This window comes from Somniosus microcephalus, chromosome 21 (assembly GCF_052327205.1).
Source record: "Somniosus microcephalus isolate GS21.2 chromosome 21, FLI_Smic_1.0, whole genome shotgun sequence".
NCBI lineage: Eukaryota > Metazoa > Chordata > Chondrichthyes > Squaliformes > Somniosidae > Somniosus > Somniosus microcephalus.
Window position 1 is genome coordinate 31,806,048 of NC_141007.1, and position 27,027 is coordinate 31,833,074.

The 27,027-nt window shown below is 45.8% G+C and overlaps 1 protein-coding gene across 1 annotated transcript in view; it reads left to right on the forward strand.

Moving 5' to 3' along the window:
• The window catches only part of LOC147102689 (dynein axonemal heavy chain 9-like), a 75,814-nt gene that overhangs the window by 10,378 nt on the left and 38,409 nt on the right, over window positions 1–27,027 (forward strand). Inside the window, exon 6 of the mRNA XM_085964102.1 lies at window positions 7,079–7,183. Within this exon, the coding sequence (XP_085820228.1) occupies window positions 7,079–7,183 (105 nt within the window). The remainder of the gene's footprint in view (window positions 1–7,078; window positions 7,184–27,027) is intronic.

The window sequence follows — 27,027 nt, forward strand, 5'->3', positions numbered from 1 at the left end:
CCTCAACTCCCCTCTAATCCTTCTACCAATTACTTTAAATCTATGCCCCCCTGGTTATTTACCTCTCTGCTAAGGGAAATAGGTCCTCTCTATCCACTCTATCTCAGCCCCTCATAATTTTATACACTTCAATCAAGTCTCCCCTCAGCCGCCTCTGTTCCAAAGAAAACAACTCCAGCCTATCCAATCTTTCCTCATTGCTAAAATTCTCCAGTCCTGGCAACATCCTTGTAAATCTCCTCTGCACCCTCTCTAGTGCAATCATATCTTGCCTGTAATATGGTGACCAGAACTGTACACAGTACTCTAGCTGTAGCCTAACTAGTGTTTTACACAGTTCAAGCATAACCTCCCTGCTCTTATATTCTATGCTTCAGCTAATAAAGGAAACTATCCCGTATGCCTTCTTAATCACCTTATCTACCTGTTCTGCTACCTTCAGGGATCTGTGGACATGCACTCCAAGGTCCCTCTGTTCCTCTACGGTTCTCAGTATCCTACCATTTATTGTGTATTCTCTTGCCTTGTTAGTCCTCCCCAAATGCATTACCTCACACTTCTTATTGAATTCCTTTTGCCACTGCTATCTTCCTGCAGTCTACAGCTTTCTTCCTCACCATCAACCACACGGCCAATTTTTGTATCATCTGCAAACTTCTTAATCATGCCCCCTACATTGAAGTCTAAATCATTGATATATACCACAAAAAGCAAGGGACCTAGTACTGAGCCCTGTGGAACCCCACTGGAAACAGCTTTCCAGTCACAAAAACATCTGTCGACCATTACCCATTGCTTCCTGCCACTGAGCCAATTTTGGATCCAACTTGCCACTTTCCCTTGGATCCCATGGCATCCAGAGGGCTCTAGATTTGGGATGCCCACCCTTTCTCTTTGTGGGAACATATTTGCTCTGAACCCTCCTTGAATGCCTCCCACTGCTCTGCCATTGGTTTATCTTAAAGTTTCTTTTGCTAAATCACATCTCAGCTTTGTAAAATTGGCCTTTCACCAATCGAGAACTTTTACTCCTGGTCTATCTTTGTCCTTGTCCATAACTACGCTAAATCTAACTGAATTATGATCACTACCACCAAAATACACTCCCACTGATGCTCCTTCCGCCTGCTCAGCTTCATTCCCTAAAACTAAGTCCAGAACCGCCCCCTGTCTTGTTGAGCTTGCTATATACTGGCTAAAAAGTTCTCCTGAATGCATTTGGAGAATTCTGTGCCTTCTATACCTTTTACACTGATTTTACCCCAGTTAATGTTCGGTTCGTTGAAATCCCCGACTATTACTGCCCTATTTTTGCACTCCTCAGAAATTTGCCTGCATATTTTGCTCTTCTATCTCCCTCTGACTATTTGGGGGTCCATAGTACACTCCCAGCAGTGCAATTGCCCCTTTTTTGTTCTTTAGTTCAACCCATATGACCTCATTTGATGATCCTTCTAACATATCATCCCTCCTCACAGCTGTAATTGTTTCTTTAGCCAATATTGCGACCCCTCTTTTATCCCCTCTCTATCTCATCTGAAAACCCTGTAACCAGGAATGTTGAGCTGCCATTCCTGCCCTTTCAGCCATGTTTCAGTAATAGCTATGATATCGTACTTCCACATGCCTATCTGTGCCCTCAGCTCATCTGCCTTATTCATTAGACTCCTTGCATTGAAGTATATACCATTAAGCACCGCCAAAACCCTTTGTTGTCTATTTTCTAGTCTTTGTTTCCTCTGCCTTCCAAACTCACTTACTAATTTACTGCCTTCCATTTGCAGCTTTGCTTCACTCCCTTCTGAATCTATGCTCAGGTTCCCATCCCCCTGCCAGGCTAGTTTAAACCCTCCCTCATGTAGTAAGCATTGATGTATAAATCACATCAGTCGAGTCACACCTGTAATCTTTATATCACAGCTAAGTGCCGAAGGATCACTTTGACTGGCATATAAATCACACTGCTAGGTTCTAAGCTCATATGAAGGTGAGGTTTACACACAGGATTTACGGTACTTAAAGGCAATGATCCAGATTGTGTATGAGGCTTGGAGGCAGCAGCACAATTAAGAAAAACCACTTAGGAAATCAAATCAGTTAGTATAATGACATGCATCAGATCGGTTTAATCTCGTATGCCTGGCAGAAGGGGGAACCCAGGACAATCTTACAAAAACATAATTTTGCAATGTCAACTTTGAAATTTTCCTCGCAATATTATTTAATGTGAACATTGCAATGCCACAAAGTATTGGGAAATAAAGTTCTAAAGGTCATAGTGATTCTATCTCTGCAGTTTTATGTTGCTCCTGCTGATCCAAGACATGAAACATATCCTTCTTTACTGAGTGTATGTGCCCTGGTATTTTGATCTTCAGGTTTTCTTTCCTTCCCTTGCGCTACAGATCTCCCCGAGCCACACACCAGCTGAGGCCAGTGACCCGCTCCCAACCATCCACCTTTCTGGCACTTGAGATGCTCAGTGATGATTCTTCCCATTTCCACTTCCCTCCCATTCCAGTCCCTGGTGGAAAAGAAAAAGAAAGACTTGCATTTATGTAGCGCCTTTCACGACCTCTGGACGTCCCAAAGTGCTTTACAGCCAATTAAGTATTTTTGGAGTGTAGTCACTTTTGTAATGTAGGAAACGCAGCAGCCAATTTGGGCACAGCAAGCTCCCACAAACAGCAATGTGATAATGACCAGATCATCTGTTTTTAGTGATGCTGATTGAGGGATAAAGATTGGCCAGGACACCGGGGATAACTCCCCTGCTCTCCTTCGAAATAGTGCCGTGGGATCTTTTATGTCCACCTGAGAGAACACCTGGTGGGATCGTGACTGGCCTTTACTGGAACCTCCCTACAGGGGCACAGCTGCAATTGACAAATCAGTGAATCTGGGGATTGCTGCGGTGTGTATTGGAGCTCCAGAACGCTATGCCACCCTGAATCCAAGATCTTTAAAGCGCGATCCTGAGTCAATAATGGTCTGTTCGAAAAGTGCACCTCACTTATACACTCAGGACTGACCCCCCACCCTCTACGCCAGTGCAGTATAGGAACTATGACCTGGGCACTAACTCAGCCCTTGCATGACTCTCTGTGCTGCTATGTAGCAAGGAGGCCCACACGCTGTTTGACTTTAAGGCATTGCATACACTGTTCTCCACTAGACTACTAGAAATCAAAGGTGTACCGCTGACTCCCTCCACCCTTCAAAGCATGAATAGAGAATTTGTCACAAAACAAATCACTCCGCTCCGTGGCTCTGGCCATAGCTGCAACAGCCAGCCGCACTATTGCAGGATACTGAGAGGGACTTTTTACATGTGTTGTATTGCTCTTGGTCGAAATTAAGCCAAGTTTGTGCTCTTGCAAATAGAACAATTCAGGCTACAAATTGGTGGTGTTACTGCCACAATTCCTAACCGTGTACACCAATTATTTTAAACCCTTTCCAGTCTGAGCTGGCTAAAACTGTTCCAAAATTCCCACTGTGATACATACTTGTAAGGTATAATATGCCTTGATAATGGCCCAGTGAAGAGGATGTACTCCCTCAAGTCAAGTTGTTTGGAAATCTAATCTTCCTTTGTTAAATGACATAAAGACAGGTGTTTTATGCTGGAATGCTTCAGCCTATTTGAAGTGTGTCTCTAAAATGTAATTTTGAGTGAATCATGCAACTTGATAGCTTCTCTGGGTTGTACAGTTAAGTGCCAGTCAAGTAACTAACTCGTAGTTAAGCAAAAACATTCCACGTTCAACTGATTCACTGAAGAGTGAAAGCACTGACTTCCATGCAGATTTCCAATTCAGGTCCTCCTGTCTCGCTGCATCTGTCCAAAATAATTATATGGCTTACATCATATACTTAAAGCTTCAGATCTATTTTGACAACCCAATAGCCATTTTCATAATATCTGTGCTATCTCTTGGCATAATCTATCAGTCGGGTCAGGTCCTGTGTAGTGAACAGACTGTTGTGAATAATGAACTTGTTAAATCAGAATTTAAGGAGCACTGTCGTCATGGCAATATGAGTCTTGCAATACACCAGATCTTAGAAAGTAAGCTGTTTAATAACAGTTTGGGGGACACGTAATGTATGACATCCCTGTGCTTGTGATTATAACAGGCATTTGGCAATTTATTTTAAACTGGTTCATTTCTCTGCTAAATTGGCATACAAAAGAATTTTATGTGAACATATTAAATGTTTGTGTGTTGCTGTCATGCAGCATAATTTCTAAGCTACGGTTTATAGTGAGGAGGAGATGAAGATACAGTTAGCAGCATAATTATGTCATTGTGTTGACCCATTGCGACAGTGCTCCAAATGTATTTTTGTTTAAATCTTGGTTTCAGTGTAAAAAAAATAGATAAAATACAAAGCCTGTATTGCTGTAGCACAAGCATTCCCCATGGCCAACACAAGAGTGAAGAAGAAGCATTTTTGAAAACTACTCAAGGACCAGCGCTACTTGAAAACTGTCCACTTAGCTAATAGTATCCTCTTTAATGTACCTTGTTCCTTATTCTAAATTGAACCCAAATTATAGTCTTGGTTAAAATGTTGGTATCAGGAGATTTACTGGGGTGGGAAGTTTCTTATTTGCACATTAGTTGACATTAAACCTCTAACATTCTAACACTTCTTGCCACCAGCTGTTAAGTATGTAACATAGTGAGTGAAACTACGAAATTATGAGCAGGACCATACAGGAAACTTTGGTTTATCCGGAGGTTGTATGTCCGGAAACCTCGATCTAACGGCAGAAATCAGCAGCCGTTTTGTTAGGTTTTTTTTCTTTTGTTTTCTTCTCCTAGCATTTTTTTAAACAGTCAGTCTCTGGAAAGCCTCTTTGAAGCTGTTGCTAAGCTACAGGGACGCTTCCAAGGCACGGGCCGACTGTTTACATGCTGTTGCTAAGCAACAGTGTTTGTTGTCAGATACGGAGATGAAAACCTCCGTATCCTTCAACATTAGCGCTGGTCTGTCCGGAAGTTTTCATAGATCGGCATCACGCCGGTCCCGTCAGTGCCGGATATCGCGAAGTTTCCTGTATATAGCAGATGTAATTGTGAAAAAAAGAAAGACTTGCATTTCTATAGCGCCTTTCACGACCTCAGGACGTCCCAAAGCGCTTTACAGCCAATGAAGTACTTTTGGAGTGTAGTCACTGTTGTAATGTGGGAAACGCACAGCCAATTTGCGCACAGCAAGCTCCCACAAACAGCAATGTGATAACGACCAGATAATCTGTTTTAGTGATGTTGGCTGAGGGATGAATATTGGCCAGTATACCAGGAGAACTCCCCTGCTCTTCTTCGAAATAGTGCCGTGTGATTTTTTTTACATCCACCTGAGAGAGCAGATGGGGCCTCGGTTTAATATCTCATCTGAAAGACGGCACTTCCAACAGTGCAGCACTCCCTCAGTACTGCACTGAGGTGTCAGCCTAGATTTTGAGACTATGGAGAAGGGCTAGAACCCACAATCTTCTGATGCAGAGGCGCGAGTGCTACCACTGAGCCACGACTGACACCGTAATTGCAGTTACCTAAACTACGTTTATTGGTGGGAGGAACCAGGTAATGCGTTGGGTTAAATTAGCACTTTTACAACTTCAGCGGATACATTTTTTTGGACTGCCAAGGGTCCACAGGGAAATCAGTTTGAAGTGATCATTATCCCAAAGCTCAAAACATTCTCCATTCAGAATTAATACATGCAACAAACAAAATGCTCGATGAAAAGAAGAGATTAAATAATAAGAAGAACGTGCATAGATCTGGTGACCTTCAACCTTGTGACATGTCAAAGCCACAAGAAAGATGTCCAGGTAATCTGCTTTGGTTGTGTTTGTTGAGGGATATATGTTGGCCAGGATACTGAGAGAATTCCCTGCTCTGCTTCGAGTAGTATCATGGAATCCTTTATGTTCGTCTGATCAGACAGGTGAGATCTTGGTTTAATGTCTTATCCAAAAGGCGGCACCTGTGACAATGCAGCAGTGCCTCAATATTGCACTGCTGTGCAGGCCTAGATTATGTGCAGAAATAATGGGGTGGAGCTTGAAACTCATTCTTCTGCCTTAGAAGTGAGATCACAAAGTCAAACGGATGTTTCAATGAAACAGTGCCTGCTTTGAGTAAACCTCTGATTTAGAAAACAATATCAAAGAGAAACTTAGCCTTTGGACATGACGGGACCTTTACATTTACTTCACAGTAAATCTAATTACATTTTCCTAATCATGGAATCATAGAATGATACAACGCAGAAGGAGGCCATTCAGCCCATCGTTCCTGTTCCGGCTCTTTGGTAGAGCTATCCAACTAGTCCCAATTCCTTTGCTCTTTTCCCAGAGCCCTGCAAATTTTTTCCCTTCAAGTATTTATCCGATTCCCATTTGAAAGTTACTATTGAATCTGCTTCCACCACCCTTTCAGGCAGTGCATTCCAGATCGCAACAACTCGCTGCGTAAAAAATGTTTTCTCATGTCGTCTCTGGTTCTTTTGCCAATCACCTTAAATCTGTGCCCTCTCATTATCAACCCTTCTGCCACTGGAAACAGTTTCTCTTTATTTACTCTATCAAAACCGTTCACCTCTATCAAAACTCCTCTTTACCTTCTCTGCTCTAAGGAGAACAATCCCAGCTTCTCCAGTCTCTCCACATCACTGAAGTCCCGCATCACCAGTACCATTCTAGTAAATCTCCTCTGCACCCTCTCTGAGGCCTTGACATCCTTCCTAAAGTGTGGTGCCCAGAATTGGACACAATACTCCATCTGAGGCTCAACCAGTGTTTTATAATGGTTTAGCATAACTTCCTTGCTGTTGTACTCTATGCCTTTATTAATAAAGCCAAGGATCCCGTATGCTTTTTTACAGCCTTCTCAACTTGTCCTGCCACCTTCAAAGATTTGTGTACATACACCTCCTGGTCTCTCTGTTCCTGCACCCCCTTTACAATTGTACCCTTTAGTTTATATTGCCTCTCCTCATTCTTCCTACTACAGTGTATCGTTTGATAGTGTTGATTCCTTTGTTTTTTTTTCTCCTACAGTCCTGTGGCAATATCTACAAGGGCCTGGCGCAGACTGGTGCCTGGGGTTGTTTTGATGAGTTCAACAGGATCTCCGTTGAGGTGCTCTCTGTGGTAGCTGTGCAGGTGAGTCAAGGCTTTTCGTTCCATAGAATCATAGAATGATAAAGCACAGAAGGAGGCCATTTGGCCCATCGTGCCTGTTCTTTGAGAGAGTTATCTAATTAGTCCCACTGCCCTGCCCCTTCCCTGTAGTCCTGCAAATATTTTCCCTTCAAGTATTTATCCAATTCTCTTTTTGAAAGTTATTATTGAATCTGCTTCCACCGCCCTTTCAGGCAGCGCAGTCCAGATCATAATTTTGTGTATCCCTGGCTCACTCCTCCATTTGAGCCTGACCACAATGATATGGAGCAGTCAAGGACACCAGTTACCATTGATTTGTTTCCAGGTGGTACCAACATAGTGTAATCTGTGTACAAACATTACAGCCATAAAAATGCTTCTAGCTCACTGTGTAGGTGCCTGGCCCTGCAGAACGTGGGCTGAATATGTACATGCTGCTTCACCCTGGGTCTTAGCAACCTGCAGCAAAGTGACAATGGTGCCCTGTGCTGTAAGATACAGTTACAGCACAGGGTCAAGGCATCCAGTGTGTACTGAGCATATTTCCACTATCCTAAATTCATTTTCTATAATGCCTCGTGAGTATATTTTTGCAAGATGACACATTTATATTGATAACGCAACGCCAAGCTCCCTCAGTGAAAGTAGTCAATTTCTCCTGAGCTTTCCACTTATTCAGGGGAGAAGTGGAAAGATGTATTTCTTTCATTCTCACTCTCTTGCCTGAGGGAACCTTCAAAGCAGAATGTATGGACATTTTCTGCTTTATATAACTTAGTTAGGGGTGCTGTTATGAATCTGCCTTCATAAGAGATGCCTAGATCTTTTGGTGTAATGCACTTTGGTCCTGATCTGTTTGGACAAAATAGTTGTACTCCCGCAGGATCATAAGCGGAACTATCTAACACAAGGGCCTCGATTTTAAACCCCTCCTTGCCCAGTGAGAATGGTGCATGGGAGGGGGTTAAAATCAGGCTGGGTGCACATATCGGCCTGAGGTCGTACCGTTCCTGCCCCGGCGACATCTCATCTTCACCAGCTTTGAAGTCGGTCAAGGCTCCCGCTGCAGACAAGCAAGGACCTAAAGCATCATCGGTGTCCCAGTGTGATTTTTCATAATGAATTGGGGGGGGGCGGGGTCGGGGAAGGCCTGCCGGTGTCAAACACGTCATAAAAACCTGGCAGGAGGCGCAGACTGGCCAGAAGAAGCCACGGTAAGTTTAAAAAAATAACTTTGCTGCAAAATCCTCGTGGGTCAGGAGGAGCAAGAGTGCTCCCCGCTAAGGCCCCGCCAGCAGTTCTTGGGCCTCTGCAGCCCTGGCAATGCCTCTCCCTCTCGGCACTGCCATCAGTTGCCAAAACCCTTGCCTAGCGCTAACTTTATGCCAGGCCCGTTCCCTTTGGGTCCCCACCATCCTAAGGCTCCCGATCTGATTTTCACTCCCTCCCGCCGGTCATGAAATTAATCCTACTAGTTTCAGGAGGGAGACTGTCCTGCGGTATTTAAATGTGGCCTCGGAGTTAAAATGCACCGGCCCTCACACTGAGATCCCAGTGGGGGATTCCCTCCTGCCAGTCCTGAACATGCCCTAGGATTCCCAATCTTCCTGATTTCGGCGGGAGTCTACCGGAATGGGCGATTGGTCTCCCAGGCGCTGCTGCTGGCCACTCGGGAGAAACGGTCCTTGTACGCATGGTTCACGCATGCGCAGTAGCCGGGCTGTCGTGGCTTGCAACCAAACTGTGCTGTCTGGGCCCTGTGGCTCACTCCGCTGTTCAGAAACACCGCTTACTTACCGGTTGTGAGGGTGGCGGCTTCAGGGCCAATGAAAATCGCCAGGACACTCCGTGAGTCCTGAGAGAGCATCTGGGAGAGGGAGAGAGAGAGATAAAACATAAACTGGGAGAGGGAGGGAGAGAGAAACAAACTGGGAGAGGGAGGGAGAAATACAAACTGGGAGAGGGAGAGAGAGAATATATTTAATGAATTGGCCTCAATTGTCTTCTGCGGTAGAGAATTCCACAGGTTCACCACTCTCTGGGTGAAGAAATTCCTCCTCATCTCAGTCCTAAATGGCTTACCCCTTATCCTTAGACTGTGACCCCTGGTTCTGGACTCCCCCGCCATCGGGAACATCCTTCCTGCATCTAGTCTGTCTAGTCCTGTTAGAATTTTATAAGTTTCAATGAGCTCCCTTCTCATTCTTCTAAACTCTAGCGAATACAAGCCCAATTGACCCAGTCTCTCTTCATATGTCATTCCTGCCATCCCAGGTATCAGTCTGGTGAAACTTTGCTGCACTCCCTCCATGGCAAGAACATCCTTCCTCAGATAAGGCGACCAAAACTGCACACAATACTCAAGGTGTGGTCTCACCAAGGCCCTGCACAACTGCAGCAAGACATCCTTGCTCCTGTACGTGAATCCTCTTGCTATGAAGGCCAACATACCATTTGCCACCTTAACCGCCTGCTGCACCTGCATGCTTACCTTCAGCGACTGGTGCACAAGGACACCCAGGTCTCATTGCACTTCCCCTTTTCCCAATCTATTGCCGTTCAGATAATAATCTGCCTTCCTGTTTTTGACACCAAAGTGGATAACCTCGCATTTATCCACATTATACTGCATCTTCCATGCATCTGCCCAATCACCCAACCTGTCCAAATCATACTGGAGTTTCTCGGCATCCTCCTCACAGCACACACGCCCACCCAGCTTTGTGTCATCTGCAAACTTGGAGATATTACATCTAGTTCCCTCGTCTAGATCATTAATATATATTGTGAATAACTGGGGTCCTAGCACTGATCCCTGCGGTACCCCACTAGTCACTGCCTACCACTCGGAAAAAGACCCGTTTATTCCAACTCTTTGCTTCCTGCCTGCCAACCAATTCTCTATCCAAGTCAGTACCTTAGCCCCAATCCCATGTGCTTTAACTTTGCACGCTAATCTATTATGCGGGACCTTATCGAAAGCCTTCTGAAAGTCCAAATACACCACATCCACTGGTTCTCCCTTATCTATTCTACCAGTTACATCCTCAAAAAATTCCAGTAGATTAGTCAAGCATGATTTACCTTTTGTAAATCCATGTTGACTTTGTCCGATCCTGTCACTGTTTTCCAAGTGCCATGTCATCAAATGATCAAATCGCCAGGAACGCGTCAAACCAGAATTGGCAACCCTAACGGGCTTCCAGTTAAAGTCGAGGCCTAGGTTTCTGAAGTAGCCGATTTGTAGGGTTCATGTACTTCCAAAACTGCACACAATTGATTTATGTGTTCGGGCTACTCACGTGATGTGGGAAGCCTTGAGCTAAATGGCATGGTTGTCACATATGCTGCATTTTCATGGGCTCTGGGAATCCTTAAACAGAACACACCATCGCCAGCCATCACTCCAAGTGAATCTGTTAGAGTTTGTCCCCACTGTTTACTTAACATTGCTATCTGCGACTGAAGTAAAATCTGAAAATAAAAATATAAGTCACCGGCACCTGTCGCACCTCCAAAGGCAGCACGCCCGACGGAAGCATGCATTTCCGGACCGTCCCCCTTGCTGGCAGCAGCCCCCGGGTAAGTCCCAAAGGGTAGTGGAGGACAGTAGGAGGGGTGACTCATCGCAGTTGGCATCAGCCGTGAGAAGTTCTGTGGAGCCTCCTACCTCCATAGCAGTTAGGTGGCAGCAGCTGGATAGGCCAAAACCACGTCTGGTTAACCTGGTCTGAGGCCAGGGAAGCCCAGTTTCTGGTGAGGATCCTTAAACAGGCGTTGGGCACCTCATTAGTATGTGCAAGGGACCTAGTGTTTGGGTTCGGTGGCAGCCACAGATGCATGAAAAATGGCTTAGCCCAATTTTTGAATTTCAGACTTTTTCCAGGTGTCCCAGTGCTGCAGAATGTTACTTCCTGAAATTGGTCCTTTTTGTGTCCATTTTACATGGGCACAGCGGGTACCAATTTGAACCTCCATATGTATATAAAGGATGATTTTCTCTGGTTGGTAGTTCTCGTGAAATTGCAGAAGCTGAGGTACAATTTCATGGGCATTGGCATTATCGATGCGGTGATGGGAGTGCCTCGATCAGATCTCATCAGCATTTTGGCAAAGCCGTTGGAAGTAGAGACTTGAGTTGTAATCGTGCCACTTTGTATCTAAAGACTATATTCCACCCATATTGCTGATAGACCTTTATTTCTGATGGGGGTGATAAAAACCTTTTAACTTGGGGCGCTGTTACTGGCTGTTGAAATTGTTGGAAGAATTCTCTGATTAGAGTTTCATCCAGACTAACATTGAGGACAAAGTATCTTGTATCATGCCAAAAAGCTAGTTTGTTCATTAAAGGATTAAATTAACTTGTTAAAATGGAAGCCTTGCAGTGTTTGGAAACAGCACCCAAAGGACACCTCGCACAAAAAAGGGTTCAAATCCATTTCTGCACAAAGATGTCCTGCAGCTTTTAAAAGTCAATTCAGTTGAGTCATAACTTTTGGAGCAGTCAGTATCTCATTTGTTACTGTTCGGAGATAGTAAAACAGCAGACAGCAGGAGTCTTTCTGGAGCAGGCTGAATAAGAAAGAATGGCATCAGTAACAATGCCATCACTGACTTGCTGGATCTTATATTTGTTTATGATTACCAGCTAGTAACTGGAGATCCGTTACCCTTCAAGTCTGGGCTTGTTTTTTAGAAGCCAGCATCAGTGTAACTATGACGACCTTTACCCAGGTTATGATTATGCCTTAATCTGTCTGTTTGTGCTTCCTTCTCCAGAGTAGGAGTCCATTTCTTTCTGCCTAATTAATCAAAGAAAGTTCTAATGCAGACTGCGCACTCACACTTTGAATGATTTGGAAGCAGGATGAAATATGGTTCTGTATAATCTGTGCTCAATACTGGTGGAATAGAGATTCTCCCATTAAAATCTGTACATGGTACTGGTGGAATAGGGGTTCTCGATTTAAAATCTGTACACAAAACTGTCGGAATAGAGGTTATCCCTTCATAAAAGTTAGAAATAGCAGAGGCATCGGTCACAATCTTTCAATCCCCATTGGATGCCGGAGGACTGGAGGGTTGCTAATGTTAGACTACTATTCAAGAAAGGGGAGAAGGGAAGTTATTGGAAACCATTATCAGGGACAAAATAAACTTTTATTTGGAAAGGCATGGGTTAATCAAGGATTTGTTAAAGGCAAATCGTGTCTGACTAACTTGATTGAATTCTTGATGAGGTAACAGAAGATTGATCAAGGTAGTGCAGTAGATGTTGTATATATGGACTTTCAGAAGGCATTTGACAAAGTGCCACACAGGAGGCTTATTCAGCAGATGGTAGCCCATGGAATTAAGGGAAAAGTGGTCGTATGGATACAAAATTGGCTCAGTGACAGGAAGCAAAGAGTGTGGTGGATGGATGGATGTTTTTCAGACTGGGAGGTGGTTTGTAGTGGTATTCTTCAAGGGTCAGCTTTGGGCCCGTTACTCTTTTCAATTTTTATAAACAACCTAGACTCGGGTGTAGGGAGCAGCATTATGAAGTTTGCAGATGATACAAAACTTGGCAAAACATAAGATAGTGATGAGGATAGTTATAGGCTTCAGGATGACATAGACAGGATGGTGAAATGGGCAGAAGCATGGCAGATGGAGTTCAATGTGGAGAAGTGTGAAGCGATGAACTTTGGGAGGACTAATATGGAAAGACAGTAGACCGTGTACTTACTATAAATGGCACGATTTTGGAAAGTGTAGATGAGCAGAGAGACCTTGGTGTCCATATACACAAATCCTTAAAGGTGGCAGGGCAAGCTGGTTAAAAAAGCATACGGGTTACTTGAGCTTAGAAATAGAGGAATAGAATAGAAAAGCAAAGAGATCATGCTAGAACTTTAGAAATCAATTGTTAGGCCTCAGCTGGAGTATTGTGGACAATTCTGGGCACCACATTTCAGGAAAGATGTAAAGGCCTTAGAAAGGGTAAAGAGGAGGTTTACCAGGATGTTACCAAGGATGAGGGACTTCAGTTATAAGGAGAGGTTGGAAAAGTTAGGACTGTTCTCCTTGGAACAGAAAACATTAAGAGGTAACCTAATTGAGGTATTCAAGATGACGAGAGATTTTGATAGAGCAGATAGAGAAAAATTATTACCCTGCCACAGCACTGAAACTGCTCTTAACAAAGTCTCAAATGACAAACTATATGACTGTGACCATGGTACATTATCCTTCCATCCTTCTCGATCTGTCTGCAACCTTTGAGACGGTTGACCACACCATCCTCCTCCAATGCCTCTCCTCCGTTGTCCAGCTGGGTGAGACTGCCCTTGCCTGGTTCCATTCCTATCTGTCCAATCATAGCCAGAGAATCTCCTGCAATGGTTTCTCTTTCTGCTCCCACAATGTTACCTCTGGAATCCCCCAGGGATCTATCCTTGACTCCCTTCTTTTTCCCAGCTACATGCTGCCCCTCAGCGACATCATCCAAAAACACAGCAGGTTCCACATGTCCGCTGACGGCACCCAACTCTACCTCACCACCACCTTTTCCGGCCCCTCCACTGCTTCTGATTTGTCACACTGTTTGTCCAACATCCAGTATTTCCTCCAGTTAAATATTGTCTTTGGTCCCTGCTACAAACTCCATTCTCTAGCCACCGACTCCATACTCCTGGCAACTGTCTGAGGCAGAACCAGACTGTTCACAACCTTGCCGTCCTATGTGACCCTAAGCTGAGCTTCTGACCCCATATCCTCTCCATCACCAAGACTGCCAACTTTCACCTCCGTAATATCGCCTGTCTCTACCCCCGCCTCAGCCCATCGGCTGTTCAAACCCTCATTCATGCCTTTGTTACCTCCAGACTCAACTATTCCTATGCTCTCTTAGCTAGTCCCCCTCATTCCCCCCTCTGTAAGCTTCAGCTCATCCAAAATCTGCTGCACACATCGTAACTTGCACCAAGTCCCATTCACCCATTACCCCTGTGCTCGCTGACCTATATTGGCTCCCGGTCCGACAATGCCTTGAATTCAAAATTCTCATCCTTGTGTTCAAATCCCTCCATGGCCTCACCCCTCCCTATCTCTGTAACCTCCTCCAGCCCTACAACCCTCCAAGATCTCTACGCTCCTCCAATTCTGGCCTCTTGTACAAGGGGAGAGAATTTATCTGTTGTTCACTGCCACTCCCCTCTCCTAAAAACAGCTAGTATTGCAACTTCTATAAGCTTTCAGGTCCTACATCTTGAGCAATCTAGTTTCAGGTTCTGCGTCATAGTAAATGGTGATGGTAACATGATGCTTCAAATATGAAGAAACTGAGCGAAAAACATAGGGGGTGAAATTGGGTGCAATTGCGCCTCTCGTTAGCACCCCCTGGGGGCGCTAACGGGGGGCAAATGGCTTTGCGACTGGGCGCGGGCACTGACATCGACTCCCGCCATACTCGGTGGGAGTTTTGCGGCGGTGCTACAGCGTTGCGCCCTGATCTCCTTCGCCCGGAGATCGTGACATCATCACCATGCGCATCGCCCCAGTGGCGCCCCGGATCCGAAATTGACTTCCGCCCCCTGCAGCAGCGCCAGTCGAAAACACAGACAGCTGCAGGAGGCGTGCATCGGGGGTGATGATTAATGGCGAGATGGCCGAAGTAAGTGAAAAAAACTTAGGCCTAGAAATTCGGTGGCGCCCCATTTGGGGCGCCAGTCTCGCCAGGGCGCCGGAAGTACCGCCCCGGAAGGAGTCGTGAGCGCCCGCCGGAAATTCAGTTTGAGCGCCCCAAACGGAAGCGCAGCGCTACTCGAGGCGCCCCGCATCCGTCTTGGGGCACTGCAACTGAAGTTCGCAGCGCAACGTGCCGCAGCGCCACATGCTGCGGCACGGCGCGCTGCGGTACTGCAGGCTTTCCTCCCCTTATTAAAGGGGAGGGGCCTGCTGCAGCGCGATCTAAGATCGCGAGTGCCGGCAAAAGAGCCCGGCACTGAGGAGGAGTGCCGGGCTCTTGGGAGACAGCTGGCACAACGCGGGGGGTGGGGGGGGCTCAGGATGCTGGGGACGGCTGAGCGAGGAGGTGCTGGCAGACGGCCAGCCAAAAACATGGCTGCCCCGCACCTCAGTGCCTCTACCGCCGCAGGTACCCCCTGAACCGGTCGCAAATTGCGACCAGCGTTACAGCAGGGGGTGCTACCAACTTTCGCGATCAGGGCGGTAGCGGGGCGCTGCGCACACCGATGACGTCATCGGTGGCGGTGCAGCACTAACGGCTAGCGCCGCCATTAGCGCCCCGCTAAATTTCACTGGAGGCATGGCCAGTGGCGCTAAACCCACTGAGTGCCCTCTTTGGGCGCTAACTGGTGGCGCAGCCCACCGAATTTCTAGGCCTTAGTTTCTTCTTCTAGTTTTTTTCGCGGGTTCCTGCTTGCGATCGATCAGCCCGGCACTCTGCTTGGTGGTTCAGGTGGGTACTTTTTAAATTGCAGAGCCTGCAGCGATGGCCCTTCCCTTTAAGGGAGGGAAGGAATCTTTGAACGGGGCAGCGCTGCACGGCCCAGTGTGCACGCTGCTGGTCTCTGCCCCGCTCTCCGACGTTAGCCCTAAGAAGGAAGTGGAGTGCTTGATTTAGCGCTCCACTTCCCTCTTGGGGGCGCTAAAACTCAATTTTGTGGTCGCCGGCGCTAATTAGCACCGGGCGCCAAAGTTAGCGCCCAGGCGGTGTTCGCACCCCAAAAAGGTTGGTACTGATTTTTTTCTCCTTAATATTTTACACAATAAAGAATGCTCCTCTGTGAGTTTAAAACAGGAGTCCAGTCTCGGTGTTAAGGTGATGAATGTGTTCTAATTGCCTCTGAACCTCACAGAGAGGTGCCGGCTGTCCTCATCTTATTAAGAGCTACTTCATTGTGCTTAGACACAGCTGTTTATTGTAAATATAGATACATGGTTCCAAGTGCTTGTGATTATCCTGGAATGATAACTTGTGTTGATAACTACACATGGTAAAATGTTAAGTGAAAGGATGCCTGGAGACTCTTATTCAAAAGCAGTATTGCCATCTTGCTTTTGGCCAGAGATGCTTTTTGCCCACCAGTGTTCCAATTCTGTTCAGTCTCATTGATACTATCATTTTGACTATCAAGGTTGAAGATGGGGAAAGAAGATGAGGTAAATCAGAGTGGGAAAGAGGAACAGGAGCCTTAGGAATCCTCAAGTTGATGGAAAACAGTCGCAGGGTGATCATTTTAAATTTATTGAGCTGTAGATGACAATGAGTTGTGCTGAAAGAATGAAAGTTGTGAGGCCATGCGTCTGTAAGTTGTATCTGGCCCTCTGCCTTTTGCCAGTGTATCTGGTTTAATATTGAGCACAGGGGTGCAAGGCTCTGAGAATTTGATTCCTCTGCTTACAGTTTCTTTTAGCTACTTTTTGTGCTGAACAACAGGAAGTTAACCGAGATTGAGCAGCAAGGGTTTGAAACGGGGCTGAATGGAGAGGGAATGAGGCAAATGGAAAGCTATAGTGCTGTAGAGAATGGGAAGCGGACGCAGACAGAATTCCAGAGAGATCACAGTGTTGCTGAAAGTAGGCACGAGTAAGAGGGAATGGTTGGGAAGGGTGGGATGGTGAGAAAAGCATGAGAAGCACAAGCAAATCAGGGAGGAATGGATCAGGAGAGGCCCTCGGAGAACAGAAGTGAAGCAGGAGGAACAGCAAAACAGGAATTAATGGAGAAGAAACTGGTGGAAAGTAGAGAGAAGTTCATCCAATCAAGTCCTAATTGTTTTGGGTACTCCAAGAACTTTGACTAAGAATAGAGTTCTGGTTACTGAAGTACGAAAAAGGAAGATGGTAGGACAGCATCAAGATTTGAAATGCATGCTGCAATTCAAGGCCATATCGGTAAGATCGCTGCTGATTGTGCAATGCGGCTCAACTGATTTACAGAGCTAAAGCTGTTACAGATAACAGAATGACCGAGATGTCAATTTATTGTCAGCACTGTCGTCTCAATGATGTTCAGGAATTATTTCCTTGGCCCTATAGTTGACATTGAATTGAATGGTGTATACTAAATCAAAGCAGTATTTAGCAGCAGTGCTGACTGTGCATTAAGAGTTTCTGATTTACACTGGCAGCAGACTTATTACAGTCACTGATATGAATTACTGTACGATATTGAATTCAAATGGAGCTGCACTGACATTACAGAAAACGAAGCCCTCCCTCGATCGAAATCCAACTCAACACTTTGAAGAAAATGCGCAAGTGTTTGGATGTGCTACGTGAGCTGTTTGCTCGTACAATACTTACTAAAAGCAACAGTGTCACCACCCAGCACCGCGATGCTGCAGTTCAGCCCTGCAGCTGACAGGATGCACAAATTCCAGTGTGCACTTTCTTCATATGAAATGTGTTGTTAGCACGGTAAAGGGATTTGCTCTTCACTTTGCCATGTTTGAACAATGAGGTCAATGCAATGATGCTCATAACCGGCACTAAACATTATTCAAACCACACTGACAGAGGCTTGTGCTGCAGCACATACAGTGCCCCCTTGCAACACAAACCCACTCTAGCATTCAGCATGGCAGCATTGAAGCTGGGCTGTTGGAGCAGGCTATTTCTGTGAGATCGAGGAAGTCGTCCTGTCTGTAAACTCCCTAATATGGCAACACCATCCCTTTAGTGAATTGGCGGAGCAGGGATTTGGATCCTATATAAATGCAAGCTCTTCTAATATTCCAGTTTCTGATAGTCAGCATGGTTTTTGGGATGGCCGTTTCACTGGTGATCTTCTCGCCTATGTTCTGCACTGCGGAAACTCTGAGCATGTTTTGGTGGAACGTTGCCAAAGCCTTTGACAGAGTCCGCCACCATTCACTCCCAAACAAGTTACCAATATGGCTTTCCACTGCGCCAACATAAATTTCCTTTTAAATTGTCCTGTGCTGCAGCTGATGGTTAACCTTCTGACTGGCTTTCTGTCAGCACAGGGAGTTCCTCGCGATTCTGCTCCACTCTCCCACTCTAATTTGCCTCATCTTCTGCCCTGGTCTGCAATCTCAGTGGTGCCTCATGTTGTGTATGTACCTTTAAGGGAATAACTGGTCTCAGACTGCAGTACCGGCAGTGACCACCCCTGTATAAAAGGCCCTAGCAGGCTTCTGTAGTTTCAGTTTCCAGGTTGTCTCCATTCAGTAAAGACTTGTTATAATCAACTCCTGCAGTCCGTGTCTCAATTATACACAGACATAATACTGGCGACGAGTAAGAAACGAACTTACCTGCAACTCGGCAGCACCTCAGACGACGTTATTGAAGGTCGGAGCCAGAAGAAAGAAAAAAAAAATAATCCAAGGAAACTCGAGAAATGGGCGTCGACCGTGGGCAACCGCCCTCCAAATCATCGAATTGAAAAAATTGCAGGAGAGACTGTCGAGAGCCAGGCTTGGTTCTCCAGTCTGTGGTTTCCCAGCTAATCGGGCTGGTGGCAGGTAGTGCACTGATCCTTCCTGGGCTGCGGCGGGCTAGAGCTCGATCGGATGGCTCTGCAACGGGGCCGGGCAGCGAGTCGGGAAGCAAAGAGAGAGAGAGAGGGTGGAGCACTCGGGGCGCGGCCGGTGCTTCGAAGCCGGGCAGCGTTCGGACCTAAGAAGAGGGAGGGAAGTGTCCCAGAGGGTCCGCTTCATGACGGGAACGGTTCTTCAATTAACGGAGCAAATATTGAAGCGTGATAGAAAAATAAAATACCGCGGAGAGCGGCGTTGGCAGCAGCGATCGGGGAGGCGCGAAGACCATAGGGCGTCGCCATTACAGGATAGTAAAATAAATATAATCACCAGCAACAGCATTGACGGCAGTGGCGGGAAAGCGCGGGAGGCGCCATCTTAACTCGGCGGGGAAGAAGGAAAAGCGTGGGAGGCGCCATCTTAGATTTTCAAGATGCCAAAGACTGGCGATATCACTGCCTTCGATAATGCAATAGAAAACTGGACCACGTATGTGGAAAGAGTCGAGGTATATTGCGAGGCAAACGAAATAGCCGATGAGAAAAAGGCATCGGTATTGCTAAATTTAATGGGCGCAAGAACGTACGGCCTATTGCGGGACCTGATTACTCCAGCCAAACCGAAGGCGAAGAGTTTTAACGAAATTGTTGCTATCCTACAGGAACACCTAAATCCTACACCGCTGCTGATAGCAGAAAGATTTAAATTCCACAGGAGAAATCAGCATAAAAATGAGAGCAATGCTGATTACCTTACGGAACTACGCAAGCTATCAAAGCACTGCCAGTTCGGAGCAGGACTGGCAGATACCTTACGGGACAAATTTGTCTGTGGACTCCTGAGTGAAGGAACCCAGAAGCGGTTACTCTCAGAGAAAGAGCTGATGCTAGATAAGGCTTTCAGCGTGGCAGTATCGTACGAAGCAGTAGCAAGGGGAGCTGCGGAAATACAACAAAAGCCACAGGAATACAACACCCACGAAATGACACAGGGATTTGCAAAATGTTATCGCTGCGGCAGAACAAACCATGACCAGAAGGACTGCTGGTCCAAGGACAAAATATGCAGGCAATGCGGAAAGATGGGACACATTGCACGAGTTTGCAGGTCTGGGAAGAAGACCAACGACAACAAAAAGGCTACTAAGGAACCGTACAGGAAAGTACAAAAGATGACGGACAGTAGTTCCGAAGACCAGATGAGCGATAGTGAATCCGGGAACAAGAGACTAAGCTGTCTCAAACTTCACAACGTAATCGCAAAAGAGGATCACCGAACCATTTGGGTCACCCTCACGATAGCAGGGTCCCAAGTCAAAATGGAATTGGATACAGGATCAGCTCTAACCGTCATGAATCGACGAGACTACGAGCGGCTATTCTCACACATACCCTTGAGAGAGACATCCATTGTCTTGAGGACGTATACGGGGCAAAAGGTATACCCCAGAGGAAAAATAAGCGTACTTGTCGAACACAATGGCAAGAAAATACGGAAATTGTATCTCTACATTCTGCAAGATGGTGGACCGCCGTTATTGGGACGTGAATGGATCAGAAAGATAAGTTTAGACTGGCACTCCATTCAGGCACTGACGGTGGCTGGTAAAAAAGATGACAACGTCACTCCTGGACGACTGTCAACAATCTTAGCTGACGCCAAAGAGGTATTTCAACAAGAACTGGGCACTCTTAAAGGCATAACCGCCTCGATAAAAATAGAGGAGAATGCAATTCCCAAGTTTTTCAAAGCAAGACCAGTACCATATGCAATTCGCCCAGCCGTCGAGGCAGAGCTGGAGAATCTGGAGAATGCAGGCGTGTTATCTAAGGTAGACTGGAGCGAGTGGGCGACACCCATCGTTCCTGTCATGAAAAAAACGTTAAACAATAAGTCTGAGGAGCCAAGGAAGGTTCGCATCTGTGGGGACTTCAAGGTGACGGTGAACCCAGTCCTTCACACAGTACAATATCCTCTTCCAAGGATAGAAGATATCTTCGCCTCACTATCTGGAGGGAAGCGTTTTATAAAAATTGACCTAGCACAAGCATATTTGCAGATGGAGGTTGAAGAATCCTCTAGGAAGTATCTCACGATAAACACTCACAAAGGTCTTTACCAGTATAATCGACTGGTATTCAAAGTAGCATCAGCTCCGGCGATATGGCAAAGAGCGATGGAACAAGTCCTGCAAGGGATTCCGGGGACTCGGTGTTACTTGGACGACATCCTAGTGACAGGTGAAGATGACAGTGAACACCTTGCCAACCTAGAGCAGGTGCTCACTAGACTACGTGAACATGGGCTACGAGCCAATCGCCCCAAGTGCGAGTTTTTTAAGAAACAGATATCGTATTGTGGCCACGTGATTGATGAAGAGGGGTTGCATAAGTCCCCTGACAAAATTGAAGCGGTAGTTAAGGCTCCAGCGCCTGCAAATGTGTCGCAACTGAGGTCATTCCTAGGATTGGTGAATTACTACCATAAGTTTTTGCCGAATTTGTCCACAATTCTGCATCCACATAAATTCCTTGATGGTTCAGAGAGGCCGATAGCTTTTGCGTCACGCTTGTTAACTTCAGCCGAGCATAACTATGCCCAGATTGACAGAGAGGCCCTCAGCCTGGTGTGGGGGGTGAAGAAGTTCAATCACTACCTGCACGGTCAGAAATTTACTCTACTAACTGATCATCAACCTCTCGTCTCCATTTTCAACCCTCAGAAGGGCGTACCGATAATGATGGCACAACGGCTACAGAGGTGGTCCCTTTTCCTAGGGGCTCACCAATATGACATCGAGTACAAAGATGCTGATGGATTGTCGCGCCTACCGTTGCCGACAGTGGAAGAAGAACTGGCAGTGGATCCAATGGAGTTATTCCACTCGACTATAGTCGAATGTCTCCCTGTAACGAATGCAAACATAGAAAAGGAAACACGAAATGACCCGACACTCTCCTGGGTCTATGATTTAATGGTGAAGGGATGGCCAGCACATGGCGAACCACTGCTGCCAGCATTCTCGCCGAGAAGAGAACAGTGTCAGTGTGCAGAGGAACCTTGATGTGTGGATCCAGAGTAGTAATTCCACCCAAATTGAAGGATAGAGTGCTCAATGAGCTTCATGAGGGTCATCTGGGAGGGGTAAAAATGAAGAACTTAGCCAGAGCGTTTGTGGGGTGGCCGGGAATCGATAGAGAAATCTAAGAGATGACCAAGAGCTGTACAGGATGCCAGAAGGTCCAAAATGCCCCACCACAAGCCCATCTACATCCATAGGAGTGGCCCTCATCTCCATGGCAAAGGGTGTACATTGATTTTGCTGGTCCCTTTATGGACTCGATGTTTTTAATTGCGGTGGATGCACATTCAAAGTGGCCAGAGGTAATAAAAAATGTCCTCAACCACCACAGAAAAAACTATCGCAGTCTTACGAACCATATTCGCCAGGAATGGGCTGCCTGAACAGATTTGCTCTGACAATGGACCACAGTTTGTGTCTGAAGAGTTCCGGAGGTTCTTAAAGAACAATGGTGTTAAGCATTACACATCCGCCCCATATCATCCAGCCACTAATGGATTGGCCGAGCGGTTTGTTCAAACATTCAAGAAGGCTATCAAGGCAATGTGTAATGAAGATATACCACTACAACACAAGGTGGATAACTTCTTGTTTGCCTACTGGAATGCGACACATGCGGTTACCAACCAACCTCCAGCCATGATGTTCTTCAATCGAAGACTACGATGCTGCTTGGATTTGGTTAAGCCGAACGTCAGAAGAGATGTGGCGAACAGGCAGTTTCAGAATATGAATGAAAGGCTGACCAGGAGTTTTAAGATAGGTCAACCAGTTTTGGCCTGGGACTACCGCACAGAGAAATGGCAGCCAGGAACAATTTGTACACGGCAAGGACCTCTAATGTATACCGTGGACGTTGGGGAGAGCATTGTAAGACGCCATGCTGACCAGATTCTAGAGTCACTGGAAAACGTCAACTCCACACCACGATCTGATACACCTGACGATGAAACCGAAGTACCAATTGCATCTACCGCAGAATCGGTGATATTGGAAGCAGACGAACCAAACAACGGCATTGATCCCGACTCAACCTTGCCAGAAGACCCTGATATCCCAAAGAGGCGTTATCCAGACAGAATCAGGAAGCCTCCTCAAAGACTGAACTTATAATTGCTTAACTTCAACCAATGTATCTAGCAACCATAATTGTAATTGTAATTAGTTATTATTTAGTTGTTAAATGAATGTTATGTACTGTTTATCTAAAAGGGGAGGAATTGTTGTGTATGTCCCTTTAAGGGAATAACTGGTCTCAGACTGCAGTACCGGCAGTGACCACCCCTGTATAAAAGGCCCTAGCAGGCTTCAGTAGTTTCAGTTTCCAGGTTGTCTCCATTCAGTAAAGACTTGTTATAATCTACTCCTGCAGTCCGTGTTTCAATTATACACGGACATAATACCTCACGCTATGGACATTGGTCATTCAGCTGGATTTCTCAACTGAAAATAAATTTTTAAGATTCTTCGCTTGGAAGCAAAGAGCGCAGAGAGCCAGACACTGCATGTGTGTGTGTTGGTGGCGGCTGGGGGGGGGGGGGGTGGGGGGGGCGAGTGAGCAACACCCTGTTGGGAAGGTTGGTACAGTGACTGTAATGGAGGGAAGGGAAAGAGAGCGAGACCGTGTTGAGCAGGGTGCGAGCAGAAAGAAGGATAGGTAGTGTGAGATCCTGATAAAAGAGGAGAGGAAAGATCCTGTTTCAGGGATGGAGAAAGAGAAAGAGAGACCCTATTCAGACAAGCAGGAGAGAGAAGCAATATGCACCCTGTTGAGTGAGGGGGTTGGGGTAGAGAGGAAAAGAGACCCTATTGTTGGGTAGGGTGCCTCTCTGCTGACAACAGAAGGGATGATTGCTGATAATAATTAGTGTGCCCACTTGATAAAACAGATTATTCTCTGATTCACCATAAATAAGAACATGGGATAGCCAAGTAGAGTATGTGTGAGCTTTTTTCAATATATAGGTAACTGTTCATCTGTTCATACCTCGGGAGCCTACTGTCAACAAGAGCAGACATCGATGACGAAGTCCAACACCGCCTTCAGTGTGCCAGTGCAGCTTCAGTCGCCTGAGGAAGAGAGTGTTTGAAGACCAGGACCTCAAACCCAGCACCAAGCTCATGGTCTACAGAGCAGTAGTGATACCAGCTCTCCTCTATGCTTCAGAGACATGGACCATGTACAGCAGGCACCTCAAAGCACTGGAGAGGTACCAGCAATGCTGCCTTTGCAAGATCCTGGAAATCCATTGGCAGGATAGGCGCACCAATGTCAGTGTTCTCGCTCAGGCCAACATCCCCAGCATCGAAGCTTTGACCACGCTCGATCAGCTCCGATGGACGGGTCACATCGTCCGCATGCCCGATACGAGACTCCCAAAACAAGCGCTCTACTCGGAGCTCCGACACAACAAGAGAGCCCCAGGTGGGCAGAGGAAATGCTTCAAGGACACCCTCAAAGCCTCCTTGAAAAAGTGCAACATCCCCACCGACACCTGGGAATCCTGGCCCAAGACCGCACAAAGTGGAGGAGAAGCATCCGGGAAGGCGCCGAACACTTCGAGTCTCTTCGTCGGGAGCAAGTGGAAGCCAAGCGGAAGGAGCGCACGTCAACCCAAGCATCCCATCCACCCGCCCCTTCAACCACTGTCTGCCCCACCTGTGACAGAGACTGTATGTCCCGCATTGGACTCATCAGTCACCTGAGAACTTATTTTAGTGTGGAAGCAAGTCATCCTCGGTTCCGAGGGACTGCCTAAGAGATATGTAACTGTTCATGTGATATACTGGTACATAGATTATCCATACTTAGAATTTTTTGCAATGAAATGGTGCGCTTTAATGTTTTGAAGAATGTAGACTGCTCTTACCTGTGGTGTTTGAGAACTACTTGGCTAGAGCACCTCTTAAAGCTTCAGTTTCTGCCTTGTATCCTTTTGTCAAGTTTAGTTGGAAACAGAACAGTACTCCCACTGCTCTGAAAAGTCCAGCAGCTGACTTAGAATGGATTGCCGAGACTGCAGCCTGAACAGTTCCAAAGGCAGCATGTCACACACCTATTACATCGCCACTCCATATAATTTGGTGGAAGGAGGCAAGACTGGCTTGATTACTGAATCAGGACCTAATTATTTTAACTCTGAATTAGTCTTTAATGTTTAAATTTAAAGAATACTGCCCTCATTAACAGTTCAGTTGAAGTATACAGCTTCTTTTTAAAATCCAGCCCAAACCTACTTCATAGTTGGGTGTCTCATTAGCAAATGCTAGTTATTTCATTGCATACTACTGAAGTAAGATGGCTTATTGGATCTCGATAATTAACATGTATTACACGTTTTCATTGTGGGATGATAACGGTTGACTGAATAACATTGGGAATGACCTTGTGATTTGGGATAAGGTCCATTGTTGGACAATGAAACAATACAAGAGAACTTTGAAATCTATCCCGCAGGCAATTCTGTGCTATGCCTGATGTAGAAGTGCTTAATATTAATTCTGAGTATATTAATATCATTCAGCACTAACATCTCAATAAATGAAGGTGCAAAAAGATATCCTCTTGTATTTATAGTTTCAAAAAGAATTGGTGCATCTTAAAAATCCAATGTTGATCAGAATGGCTTCTGGGCCACTCTTTCCATCTTGTGAAAAATGGTTCTCACCTCCATGGGATTGGGATTGAGGACCTGATAGATACAGTGATCATGTATTCAGTGTTATAATCTGGGAGGTGACCAATTTGATTATGTTTATTGCTCATGTAGTATGGAGTGGCATTTAAACTGTGTATGTCGTGAGTAAATTTTGTGTTCATTATGATCATCCCATCTCCCGATTGAGCGCTCCAATGGCGGGAAGACAAACTAACAGAGGGATAGAAATCAGCAAAATGCAATTCAAACTTTCCAAGTACTGTCATCACAAGATGTTCGAGGGAGCAATAATTTTTTTTTTTTAAGTAAAAGGAAGCATGAAATGGCAACTACTGCACATTTGGTTGAAAACTTACTTCAGGAGAATATTCTGTGATTACCACAAGCTAACTACAGACGAGGCCCATCTTAATTAATTCATCCAGAGAGATCCTAATGCTCGCCATTCTAGCATCCAAATGTTTCTTAAATAATTCCAAAGTTCTTGTCTCCTCTACTCTATCTGGAAGTTTATGTTCTGACGAAGGGTCCCAGACCTGAAACGTTAACTCTGTTTCTCTCTCCACGGATGCTGCCTGGCCTGCTGAGTATTTCCAGCATTTTCTGTTGTTATTTCAGATTTCCAGCATCCGCAGTATTTTGCTATTATATTATGGAAGTTTATGTCGATCACTCTGCGTGTGATGAAGAATTTCCGGTATCAGTCCTAAAAGTATCTTTCTCTAGTTTGAACCTGTTTGACTCCCATAGTTTCATTGAATGTAATATTCCAAGTTAACTTTTTCTATATCCTTAACTAAACGATCCCCTTTCAGACACCTCCTGTCTAGGCTGTAAAGCCCAAGTTTCTCTAGTCTGTCCTCATAACTCAGACCTGTGACATTGGAAATTCGCTTTGTGGCTCTTCTATGTGAAGCCTCCCGTGTTTGAATGTCTCTCTTGTTTCTTGCCAATCAGAATTAGACGCAGTATTCAAGGTGTGGTCTGACTGGAGCACAATACAGTGTGATCACTATCTACAGTTTGATCACTTAAATCCTGCCATTCTGACTGTGTCGTTCAGCATCCTTTAATCTTGGTAGATTGCTGCTCTGCATTAGTTAGAATGTTGTGCGTCGAGTCAACTCTGACCCCTCGATCTCTTTCAGCTTCATCTTCGCTATTTCAGCAGCATTAGTACAGTATGTGGGTCATCAGATTTTCTTCACGTGTGTAGCACTTGGGCACTTGCCTGCATTAAATTTCATCTGCCATTGTTTGGCCCACTCCCACACCTTGTCCAACTCATTCTGTAATTTCTGGGCTGCCCCCTTTCATTTCACTGCCCCTCCTAGTTTGGTATCATTTGCAAATTTGACCATTTTGCATTGAGTTTCTGAATCCAGGTCATTGGTGCAAATTAGAAACAGTAGTGACACCAGCACTGACTCCTGAAGGACCCCGTTCTGTAATTCCACCCCAATCTGACTTAGCTCCCCCAGTGAATACAGGTAGACTACCCTTTATCCGGACTTCCGAAAACCGAAACCCTCTAAAAAACGAAGGTTTTTTCGGTCAGCGTAAGTCGTGCGCACGACATGACCAGAG